The 23,082-nt window shown below is 41.7% G+C and overlaps 1 protein-coding gene across 1 annotated transcript in view; it reads right to left on the bottom strand.

The window, feature by feature from the left end:
* The window catches only part of adam11 (ADAM metallopeptidase domain 11), a 156,007-nt gene that overhangs the window by 27,181 nt on the left and 105,744 nt on the right, over positions 1–23,082 (bottom strand). Inside the window, exons 14-17 of the mRNA XM_060848589.1 lie at positions 23,018–23,069; positions 12,077–12,176; positions 7,450–7,521; positions 4,343–4,435 (exon numbers count right to left, since the gene is read on the bottom strand). Coding sequence (XP_060704572.1) covers positions 4,343–4,435; positions 7,450–7,521; positions 12,077–12,176; positions 23,018–23,069 — 317 coding nt within the window. The remainder of the gene's footprint in view (positions 1–4,342; positions 4,436–7,449; positions 7,522–12,076; positions 12,177–23,017; positions 23,070–23,082) is intronic.

Below are 23,082 nucleotides of genomic sequence, written 5' to 3'. Positions count from 1 at the left end.
CTTTGTTTCGATCATTGTCTCAGGAGATCGAGGTGTTGATCATTTCATTAGAACTGTAAATCTTGAATCAGGAAGAGAAAATGATTGTATCTGCTGTGTCATCTTTCCACCCTCTCCCACACATCCCTGGCCTCGGAATTATGCAAATCTAGCCTGTTCAAAGGCCTGTCATTTGTTTATTCTGGTATCAAACACTATAGTCCTCAGTCACTGCACTCTGCACCCTTCTTCAAAGCATGAGGGTGTGCATGTGTTCCATTAGCTGCAGGGAAACATTTCTGGGAAAGAGCTGGACACAAGCCTCACTGAATATAAATAAATTCAATGGCTCTATGACAATGAAGTGTTACAAAACCACTGCTGTCTCACAGGAGTGCACTGCACTCATACAGGAACTGTTACGGAGCTGCTGCTATCTTTTGAGTCAAACCAGGACTTAATTCAACAGCCTTTAAAGTCCCACTAAAAGAGGGCAGATTTGAGATCCAGAGAACCAGTACCTTGTCCAGGGCTTTGCTTGATTGTCTGTGGACAGTCCATCAGTGTTGGACATTTTCTCCTTTTGCCCTTCCCATCCCTCAGCTGTTGATGTATGCAAGCTGCATTATGTCTGGATTTTTATTGCAGACATAATTCCCAGCTCAAACCTTACCCAAATATGCAGGAACTCAAACATGAGTTCTATCAGTGAAAATTCCTAAAACTATCAGCAGCAGAGGTCAAGTTGGTGGATGAAGCAAAAACACAGGCAATGGGGGTGACACATATTTGAAGACCAGACCATTAGGAATAGCGGTCAAGATGTGAATCTGATACTGACTCTGTTCATTTTCTGCCTGGGATTAAAATATTTCTCCAGGTATTGAAATTATCTTGAAATTATGCAGGGGTTTCTCTGCTCTGAAAATTCCTGCTGTCAGGAGCTCCAGGTAGAGCAACCCAACATAGGCAAATGTGAACAACTTCTTAACTGTGAATCCACAGTCGCAGTTATTCCTCTCTCGCTATTTCTCAAGCACGTTTGGTGGAATCCATCATGGACCACCATTAATGGGAGAGCTGCAGCAAGCAATCAATTAGATTGTTGAGAAAGAAAAATCAAAGTTGTAATTTCAACAGAGGTCTTCAAAGCTAGAGGGCTTATGCAGATTTAGGAGGCAAAACAACTGCTCATCGAATTCAGGAGTATGACAATTGTAGTCATGCCATCCAAACTATTTTTTCCATAGCAGGGAAAATTCTGACACATTCTCACCTGAATCGTCTACTTCCTGGGATTGAGGGATTTCTCCTAGAAACACAATGAGTTTAAACCATCCAGTAAAAGCTCAAACATGGATTAGTCTGGCAATAAATACCAAGAAATATGTCAAGGACAACACTGTGAACTTTTCATTGCATTCATAGAATAAACCAAAGCATTTGGCTTTGCAAATTTCGAGGTCCTGTGGATTATCCCTGAATGTTTGCACGTCCAAGAAACTTCATGACAATCCTGCAACTGTTTCATGATGGTTCCATTACAACTGTCTTCAGTGGAAATTCTGAAACAGACGCCTTCCAATACAGACTGGGGTCAAGCAAGACTGTGTAATAGCCCTCACACTACCTGACAGTGTCCGTTCATCTCAAAGATCGACTGCCCTCTGTTATCAGTATTAAATTCCATCTGGGTAGAAAGTGCTAACTTCAATTGCCTCTGTGAGAAAACTCTAAACAGCTCACCATGGGCATACATAATGTACAGATTGAGGATAACTGCAGTGTTGATGCCCATTCTCAAACTCTTCAATTCTGCATGTAAAAAAATGAAGGAGCTCCTTGAATATTGCCAAACCAATTGTGTATCAATCTACAGTATCAGGAAATGATTCTGAGAGGTAACATTGAAGCTGCATTAGTGTCACCCAACTCAGTTATTTTACACAAGCTTTGAGAGGAGAAACAGTTAGTATTGCCCAAGGTCCCAAAGGAGACTGTGTTATGGACCAGACCATACTCACTCACAATATATTAAGAAGATAGTCTAGATCCTAACTTTTGTTATTTTAAAGGCAAGTGCCAGGTGTTGAGTTCCAGATGTAATTTAATTAGTCAAACTATCAGTCATGAAGCAAAACCAATCTTTATTCATACACTAGAATACAACAAAAGGAAGAAGAAATTGGAATAAGTTGGCTCTACTGGAAAACTTAACACAATAATAGATTATCTAACCACTAAACAGTAACTGTTCCAATACAGTTACATCCCATAAACACACCTTTGGCAAAGGCAAGTTCAGTAAAATAGATTATCTGACAGGCAATTCTCCAGTTCAGGAGGGAAAACATCAAGAGAAAACTCGGAGAGAGAAAGGGCAGCAAAGAGAAATGTACTGCAGTTTTCAAAACCTGCTTCAGGACCCCAGCAACTGCTCCTGAGAAATTAAAACTAAAAATCTTGGTTCTGTGGGACCTTGACCCCACTCATTCAGGCTGCTTCTATTGTACCAACTTTAAAAAAAATTCCCAAGGACTCACAAAATGTTTACTTTATTGGACTCAAACAGACAATTTGTCACTTCTGTCTTAAAACCACAGTGTTCTCACAACAGAGATGATATAACCTGGCTCCTGATGACTGTAATTATGTCAAACTAATCGATATTAATAGCACCTATTGCTTTCATACAATACACGACACATCACATGTCAAATAAGCACCTGTTTTTGTGAAGACTCATGTGATCTACCATTTTTTATTTACAATTAGACAGGTCCTTAGACTCAACACAACAAAGAGAGCCCCGCAGGCTGACTAACCCAGATAGTTACAGCATGGTGATGATGACATAAGGCTCACATCGATACCGGCCAGTGTCCTGTCTTAGCAGCCATAGGGATTTGTTTATTGTTTTTGCCCACCAAGTGAATGGTCTTGGATAGAAATTGGGCAGACATCATAGAATCATTGAGGAAGACACATGGTGCTCGAGTTTGTTTTTTATGTGAGGAGCAGGTGAGGAGAGAACCCTGAGACAAAGCAAATGTTTGAGGCCATAAAACCAGTGCAAGAGAGAGTGAGAGATCAGAGGAATTTGGTGCCATAAACCAGTTGGAATGAGAGCAAGAATTGAGCCAATCAATCAATCAAAGCAGTGGACAACCTGATGGGAACCCAACCGGTATTGGGAAAGGCTGACAAGTGAGGCACCATCGCAAAGCAGAGAGGTATTTGTTTACTCACCTTTAAAACTGTATTACGGACAGGTAATAGTTGTAGCTTCATAACCAACTTTTATGCAATAGTACACAGTGTCTGGACAATGAAAAACAGTTTCTCCCACTGGGTCATCTGGTTTTCTCAATGATCAAATGGCCAACATTCCCAGGCAAGTATGGAAGCATTGACATTGGTGACTGAGAGGAGCTTGCTACAAATCATTTAGAATGATGACAACGTGTCCACAGATCCCAATGTTTTATTGAATGACGTCTCGCCTCATGTGCCCAAACAACTGTGGGTTGAGAATTGGCCAGTTTAGGCATCTAAAGACCCAAAGACAGTCATGTACAATGCTGACTAGGTGTTTTCCATGATATAAAGGACAACTGACAAGGGGGAGGGTTAAAAAAGCTTAGTAATGTTTTACAGGTCATTCTGCTCTAACACGCGTTTTGTTAATGCAAATTCACTATAATACCATATACGAATTGGGGACAATGTTTTTGCAGTGCACACTTTTCATGAGTGTATTGGTTATAATGCAATTCTGACCCCATTATTATGTTGCTAATTTTAACACTGATTGCATGAGAATGAAACTACCGTGTTATAGCAGAACTGACAGTACATGGTGCATATGCTTCATATGACATTATAACCATATCTTCTTTTTATTGGGATAAATACATTAATCAAACATTTTCTGACCTACAGTTTATACTGTGCTAACATCCTGAAATAATATTTTGCTGAGTAAGCCTTGCAAGCTGTGGAAAAGAGCTGGAGAATGAGTGCAGTCAAATGGCCCTTGGAAAGAACAGACACTGGGACAACTCAAAACCCTGATCAGTGTGCCCTCTTCTGGGTCCAGAGAATTTTTATTGAGCAAAATGTTCTGTGCTTTGAGCTATATTGGATTGCAGCAAAGTTTGATGCTAGCAACTAATTTATTGGGAACTTAGTGGATCAGAATGTCCAGCTGAATTACACATGACTATTCCCAATCATCAAGAACAGACCTTTACCCTGTGTATGAAGATTGTGTACAAAGGCTAGAATCATGATTGAAAAGATAACTAAAACAGTGTGTGTAGATCTCTGTCTGCTGAGGTGTGTGGCAAAGCAAACATCTTACCTGACAATTTCGGCAACAGAGTCCATTACTGCACATTGCATTGTGGGTAAGGGTACACTTCTTGCAGCATTTGCCACCAACTTTGTCACATTCCTGCATGAAATAAAAAGAACTCATCATCAATGTGTACGTAATGTCCACTAGTGAATACAAGTTCTTTCTCAGCTATGTATTTACCCAAATTCAGAGTGATGTTGATTTATTTTGTTTCTTAAAATTGGTATGCATGACGTATAAGCCTGTTGTAAGCAGCAGAAATTGTGCAGACGATAGTTGTGAGTGAGCTTTGCTGAAATTATACAAATAACCTGACCAATTGAGAACTTTAATAAGCTGCACACAAATAGTCTGTTTGGTCAAAAAGAGTATTGTTTACTGTTGGGTGTCTGTAGGCAACAGCGAGATGACTCTTAAATTAAATGTTTTCACTGATGAGAGACTGCTGAATCAGAAAACCATGAGCTGTGTGTGACACTGCCTATTTAAATTAGTGAATAGAAAACTGGTATAGTTCACAAATAATAAAATGTCCAACCCCCATACATTGCTTGTGGGTTGTGGGCCAGGGGGCAAGGTGTGGAAATCAGGTTGCCGTGGTGCACCTTCAAACGAACCCATCAGAATCAACAATTAGAACTCATTTACTTTGTGAGATTCATGGGTGATAGTCCGTCGAAGAGTGTGGCTAACAGGTGCCAATGACATGAACTCCCAGTACCAACATCAAAAGGGACTCTCAACATAATTCCAGTAAGAACATATTGACAATGGGTAATCAGGTTGCAGTAAGGCCCCTGCTGTCTCTGATCTAAAGGTGGCTTCCAGTCTACTTCACATCTTGAAAATTACTAACGGAGTAGTGGATGACATAAATGCAACCATTCCCACCTGGTTTCATGTTTTCCATTTTGTATCACTTCTGTAACTTATTCATAATTCCCAACGGTTCCACTACATTAGACACTACAAAATGTTGTGTGCTTGTTCAATGTTAACCAACATTTTGTTCATTAAAGTGGCAGCAGTAGAATCATAGAGTGGAATCTTCCGGAGGGGTTAAATAGTCAGAAGTGGAATCATAAATGAGCTCCACTTCTCCTAACAAACAACTGGCCATATATGGTCATGTGGCAGTCAACCAATTAGGTGTTTATGTGAGAGGAACTTGGGAAATTATGTGGAGAAGGCAGACAGGAAGTCACTGCCCTCACTGTTACTTCCTGAGTGCAAAGGTTTAGGAAGCGCATTTCCTGCAAGTCAAGAGCACCATTCTCACTATCTGAGGAGCTTTTGGGAACTGTAATTGCTGCCAGTTTCCACCTGCCACCCGGATCCCCCAAGCTTGAAGCCATCACTCTCAATGCAATTCCCTTCAATCAACTTTTGACATTCCCACCCTCTCTCAACACTGACTTTGACCCACCTCCTATCATTTTTGACCTGCTGCCATTGGCTCTCGAACTTCCTTCAGTAGACTGAAACATCCCTGCTGATTATCATCACTAACTTCCCTTCTTTCATGCTCTGTTGTCCTTGGTTAATCTTGACTCTCGGATGTTCTCCATTCACCTCCCCTGTATAACTTAAGATAATCCGTAATCATGCTGACATGTCATCTTTAGAATTTCATCTTCCTTTTATGGCTCTACCTACCTTCCTCTGTTCTTAAGAGGACACTGTGAGATGGCCAATTCTTTCCCTCTCTCCCTCACTCAATTTGCAACGTTTCCTTTGACTGCCTCCACCAAACTCAGCCATCAATATCCCACTTTCTTAAAGCTCACCCATAGCAGAAAAAGAAGCTCCGACTCAGCGCACACCAGATCGTCCAATAATGTCTGTTGCAGCTCATGCTTAAGTTGACAGGAAATCAAAGGCACATGTTTCTCATTTGATAATTACTCAATTGGAAAGGTACACATAACTCTGGCAAAGTTGTCCGTTAAAGTATACACATGATGTGCAAATATAATAAGGAGGTTGTGATGCTTGTTCAGGAAGCTCAATTTTCCTCAACTTAATACTGTAATTTCATCCTGCCTTCAAGAAGCTGATGTTAATCCCCTGCACAATAAAGTGCCCACTCACATTGTCCTGCAACCCCCTCCCCCAACACTCCCTTATTTCCCACTTCTGAGAACAGAGTCAAAGAATAATCATAGGACAAGACAGAAGGTCATTCAGCCCATCATATCTGTCAGGTCTCTGCAAGAACACCTCAGACAGTCCCCACCCATTCTCCCAAACCCTGTGAAATTTTAATTTGCCTCACCATACTGTTACTTCTGCACCTGCATACCTTTATAATTTTATCATTTGTTTTACATTGTCTCTCCTTATTTATTCCACCTATTTTACCAATCTGTCCCCTACTGAAGCCTATGACAGTTCATTATACTGAACTTGTCTCCTTGCGTTCAAGTCTAGGTCAGTAAGGACATTGAGAAAAACAGTGCCTTAATACCAACCTCTGGAGAACCTCACTGCATATCTACCTTTGCTTTGAAAAACAACTATTTACCACAACACTCTGCTTCCCATCAATCAGCCTCCACCAATTCTTCGGGCAGCTCATTCCATACACGCACCATCCTTTTCATGAAAAAGTTGCCTGGTTAGGTCCTTTATAAATCTTACCCCCTCACTTTAAACCTTTGCCCTCTGGTTCTGGACTCCCCAGCCCAGGGAAAAGACTTTGTCTATTTACCCTATCCATGCCCCTCATGATTCTCTCTTGTCACCCCTCAGCCTCTGATGCTCCAGGGAAAACAGCTCCAGCCTGTTCAATCTCTACCCCAGCTCAAACCCTGGCAAAATCCTTGTAAATCTTTTCTGAACCCTTTCAAGTTTCACAACAACCTTCCTATCGGATGGAGACCAGAACTGCACACAATATTCCAAAACAGTCAATATGATGTGGACTCTTTTCAAGATATCACTATTTATTTCTCCAGGTTGTCTAGCTTCTTTGTCTTTCGCCACAGTAAATAATGATGCAAATCAAAATTGGGCTTAAACACACTTCATGTGATAATTCAGCAAATTCCATTTGGTAAAGTACAGGAATAGAACCACACACATTGAGCTTTGGAGAGAAATTTACTCACAGTTTCAGAACCACAGTCACATTCTTCTCCTGTTTCGACAAACCCATTTCCACATTCTTGAGGATCAATTAGCTGTGGAAATAGTTGAACAGATCATTTTGAGACTTAGCTCAGTTACTGAAAACTCTAAACAAGGTTCAAAAACAAATAACATAAAATCATGAAATCCTGAGTTTTTTTAATAAAACTTAGTGACAATGTGCTTCTAAAAGACCACTTACTGAATGAAACATTACTGAGTGAACTAAAAAGAAATGTTTGGAGTTGGTAACAACAGGAGACAGGGCGGGGGTAGAATAGAACTTCTGCACATCCATCACTCTTCCCCTTTTGTTCCTTTGATAAACCAAAGTCCCATCAAAACCTTAAAAAAAACTGATGAGCACAACAGGCTCAAAGATTCCTGATAAATTTGAATATTGTGTCAAAATTACAAAAGCCAAAATTCACCTCAAACCTCATTGCTGGCATAATTTAAGTTGATTTCACCCCAGATTCCTACCATCTTCCATTCACCCCACTCATTCTTCTGACTGACAAACGTTGACAGATCTAATTGGCTTACTTTTCCGAAAACACTCATATAATCCTCTGTTCATCACCACTGTAGCTTCTAAAACCATTCTCCATTGTGAAGAGTGGGAACAGCTCACTGACCTTTTTGTCACCAAGATGGAGATCATTTGATCAGCTTCCTCTGCCATTACCCCAGCCCAATGGATCAAATGTCCTAAACAAAAAAAAAATCTCCTCCCTACTCTGAATTTTTACCTTTTTCTTGTTTCTCTCTCATCACACATTCACATTAATCTTGTCAATGATGCCCACTTCAACCTCTCTTGAAACCACTGCTGCTATTGAAACCAAATTTTCCCCTTTAAGTTCCATTGCTGCTCATGGTCAGCTTTTTGCACTTAATGGTCCCTTTTACATTGATCTTTGCAGCTTAGATTGGACATTGTGTCCATTTCTCCACCTGTGTCCACCTTAGCTGATATTGGTTATATATCCATCTGCTCACATAGTGTTTCCCTCTTCCTCAAATCTGCCATCTTTCATCTAAACCAACTATGGCCCTATCCCCAAATTATACTTTCTTTCTAAAGTCTGTGAACTACTCACTTCCTAAATGTGAACCCATTGCTTCTGGAATGTCATGCTTGAATTGCTATGATCAATGTATTAATTCATATGTAAATAAAGTGGATGTACAGACCATAGGCACAGTTGCTAATTTTGCTGATGATACAAAAAGAGATAGGAAAATAAATATGAAGAGGACATAAGGAGGCAATTACAGATAATACACAGATTAAGCAAGTGGGCAAAGACTGGGCAAATGGGATATAACATGGCAAAGTGTGAAATTGCTCAGTTAGGCACGAAGAATTAAAAAAGCACATGATCTAAATAGTGAAAGATCACAAAGCTCTGAGATGAAGAGGGATCAGGGTGTGCTAATGGATGAACTGTAAAAGGTTACCATGTGGGTACAGCAAGTAATTAGGAAAATAACTAAGAATTAATTACTAGAAAAGCTGAATGTTATCTATTGAGAGGGGAATTAAATCCAAAAGAGGGTATGTTATGCTTCAGTTATACCAGACTCTGGTGAGACGACAACATCTGGAAAAATGTATGCAATATTGATTTCCTTACTTAAATGAATTGGAAGCCATTTTATTAGACTATTACCTGGAAGAGGAGAGTTATCTAATGATAAGAGGTCGGACAGGCTCGGCTTGTATCCACTGGAGTTCAGAAAAATGAGGTTATGTAATTGAAACAGTGTCGAGAGTGTGGTGCTGGAAAAGCATAGCAGGTCAGGCCGCATCCAAGCAGCAGAAGCGACATTTCGGGAATAAGCCCTTCATTAGGGATGAAGCGTATGGGCTGGGGGGCTGAGAGATAAATGGGAGGGAGGGTGGGGCTGGGTAACTGAGAATTCAACAGGTAGATGAAGATCGGGGCAAGGGGAGGAGGCTGGAGGGGATAAATGGGAAAGACGATGGACAGGTCAAGAGGGTGGTGCTGAGTTGGAAGCTTGAGACCGGAGTAAGGCGGGAGGAGGGGAAATGAGGAAACGGGTGAAATCCACATTAATCCCATCTACATCGAACAGTCCATCTTCCACAGCTACACCGGCACCATGCCCCATCTTTTCCTCCGCTACATCGATGACTATATTGGTGCTACCTCGTGCTCCCACGGAGGGTGAACAGCTCATCAACTTCGCTAACAGCTTTCACCCTGACCTCAAATTCACCTGGACCATCTTAGTTACCTCCCTCCCTTTCTGGGCCTCTTCATTCCACCTCTGGTGACCACTATGGACAACCACGACAAGCCCATCGACTCCCACTTGGATTACACCTCCTCCCACCTTGCTTCCTGTAAAAATACCATCCCTTATTCCCAATTCCTCTGCCTCTGCTGCATCTGTTCCCAGGATGACCAATTCCACCACAGAAAATCCCAGATTGTCTCCTTCTTCAAAGACCACAACATCCCCCCCACGTAGTTGACGATGCCCTCCAGCGCATCTCCTCCACTTTCTGCACCTCTGCCCTTGAACCCATCCCTTCCAACATAACAAGGACAGAATGCCTCGGTCCTCATCTTTCGCCCCACCAACCTCTGTATACATTGCATCATCCTCCACCTCTTCCACCATCTACAAACAGACCTGGCACTAGGGATACATTCCCCTATCCACCACTATCAGCGTTCCAGAGAGACCATTCCCTCTGCGGATCCCCCCACACCAGCCCTCACCCCACTCCCAGCACCTTCCTCTGCCACACAAGAAGTGCAAAACCTACTCCCACATCTCCGCCCTTTCCTCCGCCCAAAGGATCCTTCCACATCCGACAGAAATTTACCTGTACTTCCATAAATATCATCTATTGTATCCGTTGCACCCAATATAGTCTCCTCTACATCGGGGACACAGGATGCCAACGTGTGGATTGTTTCAGAGGACATTTGTGGGATACCCACACCAACCAACCCCACCGCCCTGTGGCCAAACATTTAACTTCACCTCCCACTCCACCAAGGACATGCAGGTCCTTGGCCTCTGCCATCGCCAAACCCTAACCAGCAATGCCTGGAGGAAGAATGCCTCATCTTACGCTTTGGGACCCTGCAACCACACAGGATCAATGTGGATTTCACCAGTTTCTTCATTTCCCATCCCTCCACCTTATCCCAGACACCGCCCTCTTGACCTGTCCATCGTCTTTCCCATCTATGTGCTCCATCCTCCTTTCCGACCTATCATCTTCTCCCTCACCTTCATCTACCTGTTGCATTTTCAGTTACCTTCCCTGCAGCCCCAACCCCAACCCCCTCCCATTTATCTCTCAGCCCCCCCCGGCCCACAAGCCTCATTCCTGATGAAGGGCTTATGCCTGAAACGTCAATTCTCCTGCTCCTTGGATGCTGCCTGACCTGCTGTGTTTTTCCAGCACTACACACTTGACTCTGATCTTCAGCATCTGTAGTCCCTACTTTCTCCAACTTGTATGAAATGTACAAGACCTGAGTGGCCTTGACAGGATAAATGTGAAAATGATGCTTTTCCTTCTGACAGAATCTAGAGCTGGGTGTTTGCGGTTTCCAAATAAAGGGGGTGCCCATTTAAGACAGTGATGAGAATTTTTGTTTCCCCACAGACAGAACTCTCTTCCTCAAAGTGCAGTGGAAGCAGAGTTCCGGGATATCCTGAAGGTAGAGATAGATGGATTCTTGATAACTAAAAGACAAAAGGATATTGGCAGTAGGCAGACAGTATAGTAATCAGGTCAGCCATGAATGTATTGGATACTGGATCAGGCTCAAGGAGTTGGATGACTTACTCCTGTTCATAATTCACATGAAGGCATGTTTGTTCATATCTACACAATAGTGATGTTGGTCCTCTTTAATTTTCACTATGTACATGAATGCACCTCGTCTACAGCAACGTCAAAAACTGTGGCGCTGGAAAGGCAAAACAGGTCAGGCAGCATCCAAAGGCCAGGAGAGTCGATGTTTCGGGCATAAGCCCTTCATTATTCCTGATGAAGGGCTTATGCCCGAAACATCGATTCTCCTGTACCTTAGATGCTGCCTGACCTGCTGCGCGTTTCCAGCATCACACTCTCAACTCTGATCTCCAGCATCTGCAGTCCTCACTTTCTCCTAGTCCATACATTAGGTATAGAGATCTATTGTGTACCAGTAAGCACCTTAAACAGGTGAAAACCTTCAACGACTGAGGCAATCGAAGGACATTAAGACTGATCTAAAGGTTGTTTTTCTATAACATGCTATCATAACCCCAGAGGATTGCAAAGTGCTTGCGATTAATTGATTACGTTTGGACTGCTGTCACTATTAAGTAAACACTGGGTGCACTTAAGGCATCATACACAAGGATAAACACAGGAGATACTCAACTGAATTCAATCTGAAATTACTGAACCATAGTTGATTAAAGTAATTCTGGGAAACAAAGACTAAAATGTTCTTCTTTCTTTATCATTGATGAGATTGACAAATATAAAATAATTTCCAACCTACAAAATGCTATATGCCATATGGTCACTTGTAAAGTATATTCACTGTTTATTGAAGATCTTACCTTTTGAGGCTTATTGAAAAGACAGGTGCCTCCTCCAGCCTGCAGAAACTGTCTGTATTCGTTGGTACTGCACCTTGAAAATTTTTGCGGGAAATAGTATCTAGTGGAATAAACAGGAACATAGATGACCAAGGAACATAGATGAAATATTATTTCGTAAATCTGCCATTTAATTCAATTTGGCACCACCCTGCCGAATGACTCTAGCAGCTTGAGAAAGACTCCTCTTTTCCCTCCAAATCTTCTCTGTACCTTCTTCTGCACTGTCAAGGTTACAGAGGAGTTTTACAAGGATTCTCTGGAAAATTGCAGCTTTGGGGAAAGGCAGGGTGTTCCCTTGGGACAGGGGAAGCTGAACGGAGATTTCACTTGTCTGCAGTAGGTTGTGATGAGCCCGGACACGTGGTCAGAAAGGATCGATTATACTTTTGCAGAGGGGTCAGTGGCTGGGGACAGAGATTTAAAGGCAGAAGGATGAGAAATGAGGAAATTATTTTTGACTCAGAGGGTGAGAAGGGTGTGGAACTCATTGCGTGAAAAGGGTAGCAGAGACAGAAAACCTTAACTCATCTGAAAAATGTCTGCTTACGTACCTGAAGATCTGCAATCTCTGGGATATTGACCAAGTATCAGAAAATGGCATTAGGCTGGGAGGTTCATCATTTAGTCATAGACAAGATGGGCACCTTCTAGATAGCGAAAGGGGAGGAATTAGTAGGGACATGGGGAGAAAGTGGACATGGGGCAATTCATGAACTATTCCTTAGGAAAGCCAGCATGGACACAATGGGTTGAATGGCCTTCTTCTGTAATGTCATGACTCAATGACATTCACACATATGGTGCTTCTTATGACCATGAGACATCTCATAGCACTTTCCAGGTAAAGGAGTATTCTTAGAGTTTATTAGGCATCATTGATGCATTGTTCTGGGCACTTACACACTGTTTGTTAAAACCTGACCAGTGAGTGGTTGTATACTGACCATTACTTTGTTTTGCAATTTCTCTCCTCTCTCTTCCCCTCATCTCCGGACCGCCTCAACAACGCTGTCCCTTCCAAAGCCCTCGCACTTCAATAAATGGCCAGAATTTGTGTGCGAGTCTCTAACACTTGGGAAAGTGTTTCTCAAATCAAGATCACAGCTAGGTTTAATCAGGTCCTCAACCCAACCACTTGTGCACACTGGCCAGCAGAAGTCACAGGACCCAAAATTGAAAATTCCAACTGATGTTTCCAGTCCCTGCCCTGTAGATGCTGCAATCAGTTGTGTTCCTTGTCCGTTTGCTGAGTGAAATCTACAGTGAGATAGTGTCATAGAGATGCACAGCACAGACACAGACCCTTTCGTCCAACTAGTCCATGCCGACCAGTAACTGAATCTAGGACTCTGACCTGATTTACAGGATCGGGGGAAGTATTACAACAGATCTCAGTATCCCCTGGGCTAGCAGTGGCAATACAAAAAAGTTTCAGAACCATTATAGCTGGAAAAGAAATGCCTGAATAAAGACAAGGTTGGATTCTACTTCAATGCTGCCATCAGTCACATGCTGATAACATTTGTTATCTCGACTCAAATAAGAACTTAACAGAAGAGCTTGGGATATTGGTAAGTAAAGGAAGGACAAAAGTGACAATTAGATGTACTAAACAGCAATTTCAAATAAATATTTTGCAAGGCACCTTCAATTTAATGCAGAGGCATTTATAATTAATAGCCCACAGAACTCAGCAGATCTTCCAACTAATTACTTGCAAATAATGCAAGGACCAACCTAAGAAATGAATTGGTGGGAAATGTTGGAAAAATGGTTTATCAGACTGATTCTTCGGATTGCAAGAATAATGTATGAAGGGAGATTGTTTCAGTTAGGATCATATTCACTGGAGTTTATAGGAACAAAGGGAGTTCTCATAGGAACATATAAACTTCCAGCAGAACTTGATAGAGTAAATGCAGGAAGGATGATGCGGTAACAAGGAACCAGGGTCATGGTCTAAGGTAGGTCATTTAGGACTGAGATGTGGAGAAATTTCTTCACCCAGAGTGGTGAGCCTATGGAATTCTTTGCAGTTGAGGGCAAACCATTAAATGTTTTCAAGGAGTTAGATTTGTTCTTGGGCATAAAGGGATCAAGCAATATGGGAAGAAAGCAGGACAAAATGAGTTGGATGATCAGCCATAATCATTTTAAATGGCAGAGCTGACTGAAAAGGCTTACTTCTGCTCCTAGTTTCTATGTTTGTAACCCATTATGTCAGTTTCCTGCCAACTTGATGCCCCATCCAATTTTCCAGACAGCACCAGCCAATTTCCAAGAAAAAGTATATAAAAATCTCTTAGATATTGTTGTGTGTTCCTAATATTTGCACCTGTTTACTCAGTCATGTTAGATCTGTATAATGGGAGGACAGGAATATTAGTGAATGTATTTTATGGAAACATGTGCAAAGCAAGCCACAAATAGCAGCACGCCATGCACCAGAGGACCAGACTTGCTATGGACATAAGGTTCAGTTGCAGCCTTCAGATTCTCTTCTTCCATTTTCTTCAAGACATGCTACCTATGCCAGGTAGGCATTGCAGTGGTAAGTAGAGACCTGTCCCTCGCCAACACCTCATGCTCCACCAGTTACATGAAACAGCATTGAAGTCCAGCACTGTTCTATCGCTAAACTGCAGAGCCAATCTGTTTTCTGTTTCCCCATATGTTATATCAGCCATTATTTGTTAGCAAACAACCTTTGCAATGGTTGAAACATATTCATTAAAGTAGCCTTTGGAAAGGCCAGTTTATTATTATCTGTATCAATTTCTCTTCAACTGGCTACATTCTATTAAACTTTCTTAGTGTTCAAGGGCCAGGAACTTACCCACATAACGGATGCTTTGCATAATCAGGCATGTCAATATTTTGAAAGTCAAACAGTGACCATAATGCATGGCTTAAATAGCATCCGAGTTGTTGGAGAAAAGCGTAGCAAATCTAAGACTGTGAGATAATGCAGGAACACCATCCATTACCTCAATGTGTTTTGGCTCCATAGTGAAATCATGAATCTGTATTTTACCACAACAATCTTGATTTTATGAGACTATAAGTGGTTTTAGCCAACCTATACTTAGTAGGTTCATGCAATGAGCTTTGGGCTGCTATTTTAACATTGGATTTAATATTCCTCCAACATAACTGAGACAGAAAGGACATATGACCACCTTAAGTAATTGGTCACAAATGTCTCAGCCTATTGTTAGTGAGCTGGCAATAAAGGCAACCCAAAAGGCAATGCATTCCCTGAACTCTGAAAACTTTCAGATGCCATTAAACAAAATTTATCAATGCTAATCATGTTTTCTACCATACTGTATAATCTTCTCAAGTGCCTGGAGGATCATCAACTCGGTGAAGGACGCTCTCTGGGCGGTCCGAAACCTGTTGATCTTCCAGCTGAAGGAGTTGACCCCGACTGAGTGTTGCAGACTGGCACATTCCAAGGCCCAGGACTACGTGTTGAGGGACGCGCTGAAGCTTGGGGCAGCTGCCGCCAAGGTACAAAGGGGAAAGGCCACCGTGTAACATCTGCCTGCCTAAAGAGGAGCAGGGGGCCCATGCAGTCGTTTGGGCTTTGCTGATGCCTCAGCTAAATGTATGGGCATATGAGTGAGAAATGCACAGACCTGTATATAACAATGATAATTTCTGATCTCTGTATGTAGATGTTCACATATGTATGGCATGACCAAATGTACAGACCATCAAATTATTTTATGATTATTTTACAAATCAACTATATTTTTGAAATAAAAAAAAGTATAATCTTCTCAAACAATGCATTAATATTCAGGAAAGTAGATGTTTTTATATTAAAGCTTTGCACCATCACAAGGCAGATGCACTTTGCAGTTTGTGAGCTGGATAATGCGTTATAGTATGCCACTTAATTATACTTCAGGAAATGCATCTCTGAGGATAGGACCCATAGTGACATATCAAAGCTGATCCAAATTTAGCCTGCTCATGTCTGTGATCTACAGCAACCTACACTTAGAAAATAGTAGGTACTTTACATAAAACAGGATCTAAAGGATTACTTCAACCACAAGTGGGTACAAACCACACTCATGATTAGTACAGTCTTTGTCACCCACATAAATGCCCTCTATTTACCTGATACAGCACTTACCAGAAAAATTACGTTACTGTCTAAATCATTGTTTTAAATTACTTCTTTCATCTGAGGGGGCACTATCCCCAGGTACAATTATCCTTTGAAATGGTTTGCTCGACTGATAATACTGAGTGCAGAGATACAAATGAAGATGCAAGGTCATCACTACAGTGTCCAAATCTATAAAACTTCAATCTTTGTATTAGACAAAGTTCATATCATGGAGAAGGTAAATATCTTCAAAGCTAAAACTTAGTTCATGCGATATCCTGGCAAACTGAGGGAGTTGAAAAGGCATTTTGACACTATAATTACTTTCCCGGTTTTGCCTATGAGAAAAGGTTATACCATAGAGCTGTTGCAGGGGGTTCAAAGGCTCTCATCTGTAACGTTCCAGTGAGAGTAAGGAGCAGTCTTGACAGACTATCTGGTTTTTGTACCTTCAAATTTTGAAAGCTTTTTTGTAATTCATTTACTGGGATGGCACTGCTGTCTACCAGCATATCCCTGGCTATCCCTAATTGCCCAGAGGGCAGTTAAGAGTCAACCATATCGCTGTGGGTCTGGAGTCACATGTAGATCAGACCAGGTCAGAATTGCAGTTTCTGTTTCTAAAGGATATTAGTGAACCAAATAAGTGTTTTCCACCAACTGACAATGGTATCATGGTCATCATTAGACTCTCAATTGTGGATTTTTATCAAATTCAAATTCCATCACTTATCGTGGTGGGATTTGAACTCAGATCCCCAGAACATTCCTGGGTCTCTGGATTTACAGTCCAGCAATAATATCACTAGACCATTGCCTCCTCTCATTTGCATTTTCAAATATATAAAGGGGATTCGCGGATAGGGACTGGATATTGTCCCTTGAACAGGCACTGAGAGTCAGACCATTTCCTGACATTGTGATTAGTCTCCTGACTCCTGTTCTTTTCCTGCCCGCAGTTGGAATCTGGTTTGCAGTGGGGCTGCTGCTTCCAACTCAGGAAGGAAGGGAGGCAGCTGCCAGAGTGACAGGTTAAAAGGCTCGAGAGTGAACTGGAGACCTAAATTGGAAATAGCAGCCCCACTGCAGCCAGATTCCAGCTGTGGGCAGGCAAATAACAGGAGCCAGGACACAATGTCAGGAAATGGCCTGACTTTCAGTGCCAGTTCAAGGGACAACATCCAGTCCCTGTCTGCTAATCTCATTGATATATTTGAAAATGCAAATGAACATTAGTCCTCAGTCATTTCCTCATTCCCGATGAAGAGCTCCTGCCCGAAATGTCGATTCTCCTGCTCCTCAGATGCTGCCTAACCTGCTGTGCTTTTACTGCAGTCCTCACTTTCTCCTTAATCCTCAGCCAGCCATGCCCTCCTACATCCCCAAGCCCTCTCCATACCCACCTGACTTCTACATACTCCCTAATTGCACAACCCACTTATCCAGTATTCACGATGTACTGAGCTCAAGAGTCCAAAGGAAACACTGGGATGTCTTAGAGATGCTAATGAAACTGTCAACATAAACAAATACTCATTCAAATCCTACTTAGACTCAGAGACATACAGCACAGAAACAGACCCTTCGGTCCAACTTGTCCATGCCGACCAGATATCCTAAATTAATCTAGTCCCATTTACCAGCACTTGGCCCATTTCTCTCTAAACCCTTCCTATTCACTTACCCAACCAGATGCCTTTTAAATGTTGTAATTATACTAGCCTCCACCATTTCCTGTGGAGCTCATTCCATACACACACTAGCCTCTGTGTGAAAAAGTTGCCCCTTAATTCTCTTTTATATCTCTCCACTCTCACCCTAAACTTTTGCCCTCTAGTCCTGGACTCCCCCATCCCAGGGAAAAGACCTTGCCTATTTACCCTATTCATGCTCCTCATGATTTTATAAACCTCAATAAGGTCACCCTTTAGCCTCCAATGCTCCAGGAAAAACAGTACCAGCCTCTTCAGCCCCTCTATAGCTCAAACCCTCCATAGCTGACAACATCCCTGTAAATCTTTTCTAAACCCTTTCAAGTTTCACAAGATTCTTCCAATAGGAAAGAGGCCAGAACTGCACACTATATTCCAAAAGTGGCCTAACCAATGTCCTACACAGCTGCAACATGACCTCCAAATAGCTATACTCAATGTTCTGACCAATAAAGGAAAGCATACTAAACTTGAAACAGAAACTCAATTCTCCAGGACAATATTTACAAAACTATCTTTCAATGTGACATCAACACTTGAATATTAATGTCACCCAGATGCAAGCAAAACAAAATAGCAAACAACGCATCACTGACATTCAGTATGTAGTTATTAATGTGTGCGTGTTATGGAACAGTCTGTCTTTCCTGCCACCCTGATTTCTGAGGGATGAGTTATTGATTTCCATTGGATTGGTTAGTGCTTACGGCAAAGTACCAGGTCCTTTGTAATTTCCTTCAGCACAATAGCAGGCCAGGTGATTCTCTCCCATTCTTCCTGCCCAGCATCAGGACTAATGGAAGGATTTACAGGTTGACTATCAATTTGTTTGGCCACATTACCAATGCATCTTCCACAAGTCCTGGCATTGGACTCAAAGTCAATGTCATAAGAGTTCACGTGAACATCATATACACATGAACATTTATCTTTATTAACAGTTCAAAATTATCTTATATACACATTTAGGGTACAGCCAATATTTCTATATTCCCTGATGACTGAATACTGTAAAGTCATTCTCCCCCTCAACACATACCCAACCACCCCTTTCCTCAGCCCTTCCCTGCCACCAGTCATGCTTTTCAAGTTACTCCCTCACTTAGTCATTCACTAAGCAGCCTCTTCTTCCAACCCACATGTTCCAACTCAACTCATTCAGCAGACCCTCTTCTCAACCACCTTCCTTGCGCTCGTTCACCAGTTCTCATTCCGTACCTAATCTCTGTTTTGGATCTAGCTGCTGGTATCGGTAAAATACATTCGCTATATTGTAGCAAAAATATCTGGGCGTGGGAGTCAGGAGGTGAAAACCTGCAGATTGGTAATAAGCTGGATAGGAAGCAAAAAGACATTGATGCCAAACACGCATTATGCAAATAGCCAATGTTGGCAACTTGACAGGAATGGACAAGGAAGATCTGAATGAGCAGAACGAGGCCTGGAACAGAAATTTCTATATTCATCAAAATCTAAATAAATAAAAGAATTGTCAGATTTTTGGGACTTCAATGGCTTCTGAGTACATTGCAGTAAAAAATAACAACAGCCTGCCTTTTTAATAACAATGTTAGCTGCAATGTTTGGGTTCTGGAACACTTCAGGAACCTGGACCTGGGAAGTTTAAGGTCTATCATTCATTGGAAAATGCAGACAGGAAACACAGAATAATTGTGTACATGCCTCCATAAGTGCCTTGACTGCACATGTACCACTTGACTGCAATGGTTCAAGAGGGCAGCTAACCATCGCCTCCTCAAAGGTGTTTTAGGATGAGCAATAAATGCTGGCTGTACAGTGATGTCCACATTTCAAGATTAAACATTAAAAATAGGACCGTTGGTATAAACATTCTTTGAGAAGCACTCCAGCTCCGCAACATCCTTTCTCAGCAATCACTTCAGGGAAGACCTGATTCAACACTTTTTAATCTTAAATGAATTTTGTTCATGAAATGCTCAACTGGAAACAGACAGCCATTTAAAATGGCTACCCCTGTGTTAGAAGACCTTGCCTGTTACGCAGGTTTATCCTTTTAGTAGGCTTCCAAAAACCAATGCTTCAATGATGCTTTTATTAAAAATAAATACTGGAAATTAAAAAGCAGCCAACAACTTCTGTTTGAGAGAAGATATTATGAAAAACTGCAGATGCTGGAGATCTGAAACAAAAGCAGAAATTGCTGGAGAAACTCAGCAAATCCAGCAGCACTAGCAGAAAGGAAACAGCGTTAACATTTTGAGTTCAGTGACTCTTCATCAGAACCTTTACCTGATTGAGTACTGAAAACCAGTGTCAGCCAGAAAGAGGGAATAGCAATACTGGAAAGAAACTGAAATGTACTGTATTAGACTACAATGAGAACTAAGTTGAGTTTGTGTTTGCAGGAACTTAAATTCCTTTGTCAGGGCTGAATTATCATTTTTGTAATGCTTTGCTCCAGGAAAGACCTCTCCAGCTACTTCATTGGAGACTCAGTGCAGATCAGACATGATGGTAATAAAGGAAAGAAACATAGGCCAAGATGGTGACAGCTGAGGTCTGGACAAGTGGAAAAGTGCAAGTCATGGAGCAGGTACAGCGGTTATTCAAGTAAATTGGTCTAAACAAAATGTTGTTGTCTAGTTTCTTGGGGAAGGAGAGGATCGTTAGAAGTAAATGTATAAAAGAAGGGGAGGTGGTGATTTGATGAAATAGGTAGTCGCTGCTCAATTGGGAGATCCTGAAGTTTTCATTTAGGACTTGATGGGAAAATTACAAAGAGGTTTCTCAACACCAAGATTCTGACTTTTTCACCGCCTCTGTACTTTCCCACCTTCTTCACCAATGCTAATGTCACAAAAGGGCTGGGAAAATTCCACATGGAGTTTATACAATTGTAATGCTTTTGGACTCTCTCGTTTACTTTGGATAAAGCGGAAATAAGTGGGATTATATGACCCACTCTAATTCTGCCTGACAATGTCTTGGAAAGCTCATTTGTTAAAAGTTAAAGATGGAGTGGCTCCTTGGAGGATTTTTTGAAAATTGGGGTGGGGTGGGCGAGTGGTGGTATAAGTTGCTTTACTGGGAAGAAGGTGTAAGGTATTCATACCCATTGACAATGACATGAGCATTGGTACTGTTTCTGGGCAGATTGGTCATATCCAAGTCTCACAGGGACACATTAACGAACATTGACAAAGTCTGACATTTGTAATCTATCTATTTAATTCCAAGAAAGAATAGAGTCGAGGTCTAGAGGATAGCGAATTAACACCTCTACATATTGTTATAGAGTCAGAGTTATAGACAACAGAAACAGACCCTTCAGTCCAATTTGTCCACGCTAAGCAGATATTCTAAATTAATCTAGTCTTATTTGTCAGCACTTGGCCCATATCCTTCTAACCCCTTCCTATTTATGTACCCATCCGGATGCCTTTTAAATGTTGCAATTGTACTCGTCTCCACCACTTCCTCTAGTAGCTCATTCCATACATGCACCACCTTTTGTGTGAAAAAAATTGTTCGTTAGGTCTCTTTTACATCTTTCCCGTCTCACTCTAAACCTATGCCCTTTAGTTCTAGATTCCCCCACCCCAGGGAAAAGACCTTGTCTATTTATCCTATCCATGCCCCTCATGATTTCATACACCTCTGAGTACAAGGCCCATGTGATTTACGTCACATTAGAATGCATGTTAGCGAAAGTCTAGAAAGCCACTGAATTGTTGAGATGCAGATTTCTTGAGGCATCCCTGAATTACACGAATACATCATTCTGTCAGAATCTAAAAGTGAGTGAGCGGGAACCATGCAAACAGTCAATCCTGCATCTGAAGCAGAGAAAATGCTGAACCAATAATTTACACTTTCTGTCAGAGTCTGGTTGCCATGACTTTCTACTCTCAGGCCGGGGTAAGGAGGCGAGCAAGAGCCAACCTCAGCCAGAATGGGAATTATAGAACATAGAACATAGAAAAATACAGCGCAGTACAGGCCCTTTGGCCCTTGATGTTGTGCCAATCCAAGCCCACCTAACCTACACTAGCCCACTATCCTCCATATGCCTATCCAATGCCCGTTTAAATGCTGATAAAGAGGGAGAGTCCACCACTGCTACTGGCAGGGCATTCCATGAACGCAGATTGTTGGCATTATTCTAACCATACACTAGCCATCCAGTCAACTGGACTAACCAGACTCTATTTCACACAAAGAAGCTGAAAAAGAAAATTAGACAGAATTTAAATAGGTTGTTGATTTCCCTTCTCCCATTTTACGCAATTTTATGCCTTTAAGTAAGTAGCTGTTGGTCTTTATATTTCACTGCAGCATCTCAAACTCTTCCCCTCAAATGAATTTCAGATGCACATCTAATGTATGCATTATATACGTTATATACATTTGATCCGATGAGTGAAGGCATGAGCTCGGGACCTGTATGCAGTCCAGACACCTAAAAGGAAATTCAGCTTACCTGATCAGAATGGTCCAAATAGGAGACTAACCAGTGTTTTGTAAATCAAATGTTTAGTCTCCTTCCAGGTGACAGTTTGTTGTGTACCTGCAAAAGGTATAGCTGATGCCTGAGTTGGCAAGATTTGTGTATAAGAGGAGATTGATTTGGTCAGGATTATATTCACAAGAATTTAGAAAAATGGTGGTTGGAAGTGGGAGGGCTGGTGGTGGGGAATCTCATAAAAACCTATAAACTTCTAACAAGACGAGACAGCATAGGTGCAGGAAAGATGTTCTCAACGATGGGAGAGCCCAGGACCAGGTGTCATAATGTAAGGATGTGGGGTAAACCTTTTAGGGCTGGGATGAGGAGAAATTTGTTCACCTTGAGAATGGTGAGCCTGTGGCATTCACTACCACAGAAAGTTGTTGAGGCCAAAACATCAGGTGTTTTCAAGGAGATGGTAGATATAGCTCTTGGCTATAGGATAAAGGGCAAGGGCAGGATTGGGGCATTGAGCTTTATGATCATAATGAATGGTGCAGCAAGCTCAAGGGCTCAAATAGCCTACTCCTATTCCCATCTTCTATGCTTCTATATTTTGAGAAAAATGATCTTACCCCATATCATCCATTATACAACCAGACCAGGCATCAGGACACCAGCACTCACCTGTGAAAGGGAA

Source organism: Hemiscyllium ocellatum, chromosome 32, assembly GCF_020745735.1.
Source record: "Hemiscyllium ocellatum isolate sHemOce1 chromosome 32, sHemOce1.pat.X.cur, whole genome shotgun sequence".
In the NCBI taxonomy this organism is placed as follows: domain Eukaryota; kingdom Metazoa; phylum Chordata; class Chondrichthyes; order Orectolobiformes; family Hemiscylliidae; genus Hemiscyllium; species Hemiscyllium ocellatum.
Note: the sequence above shows the minus strand (reverse complement) of the source record. Positions and strands in the feature narration are given on the sequence as shown.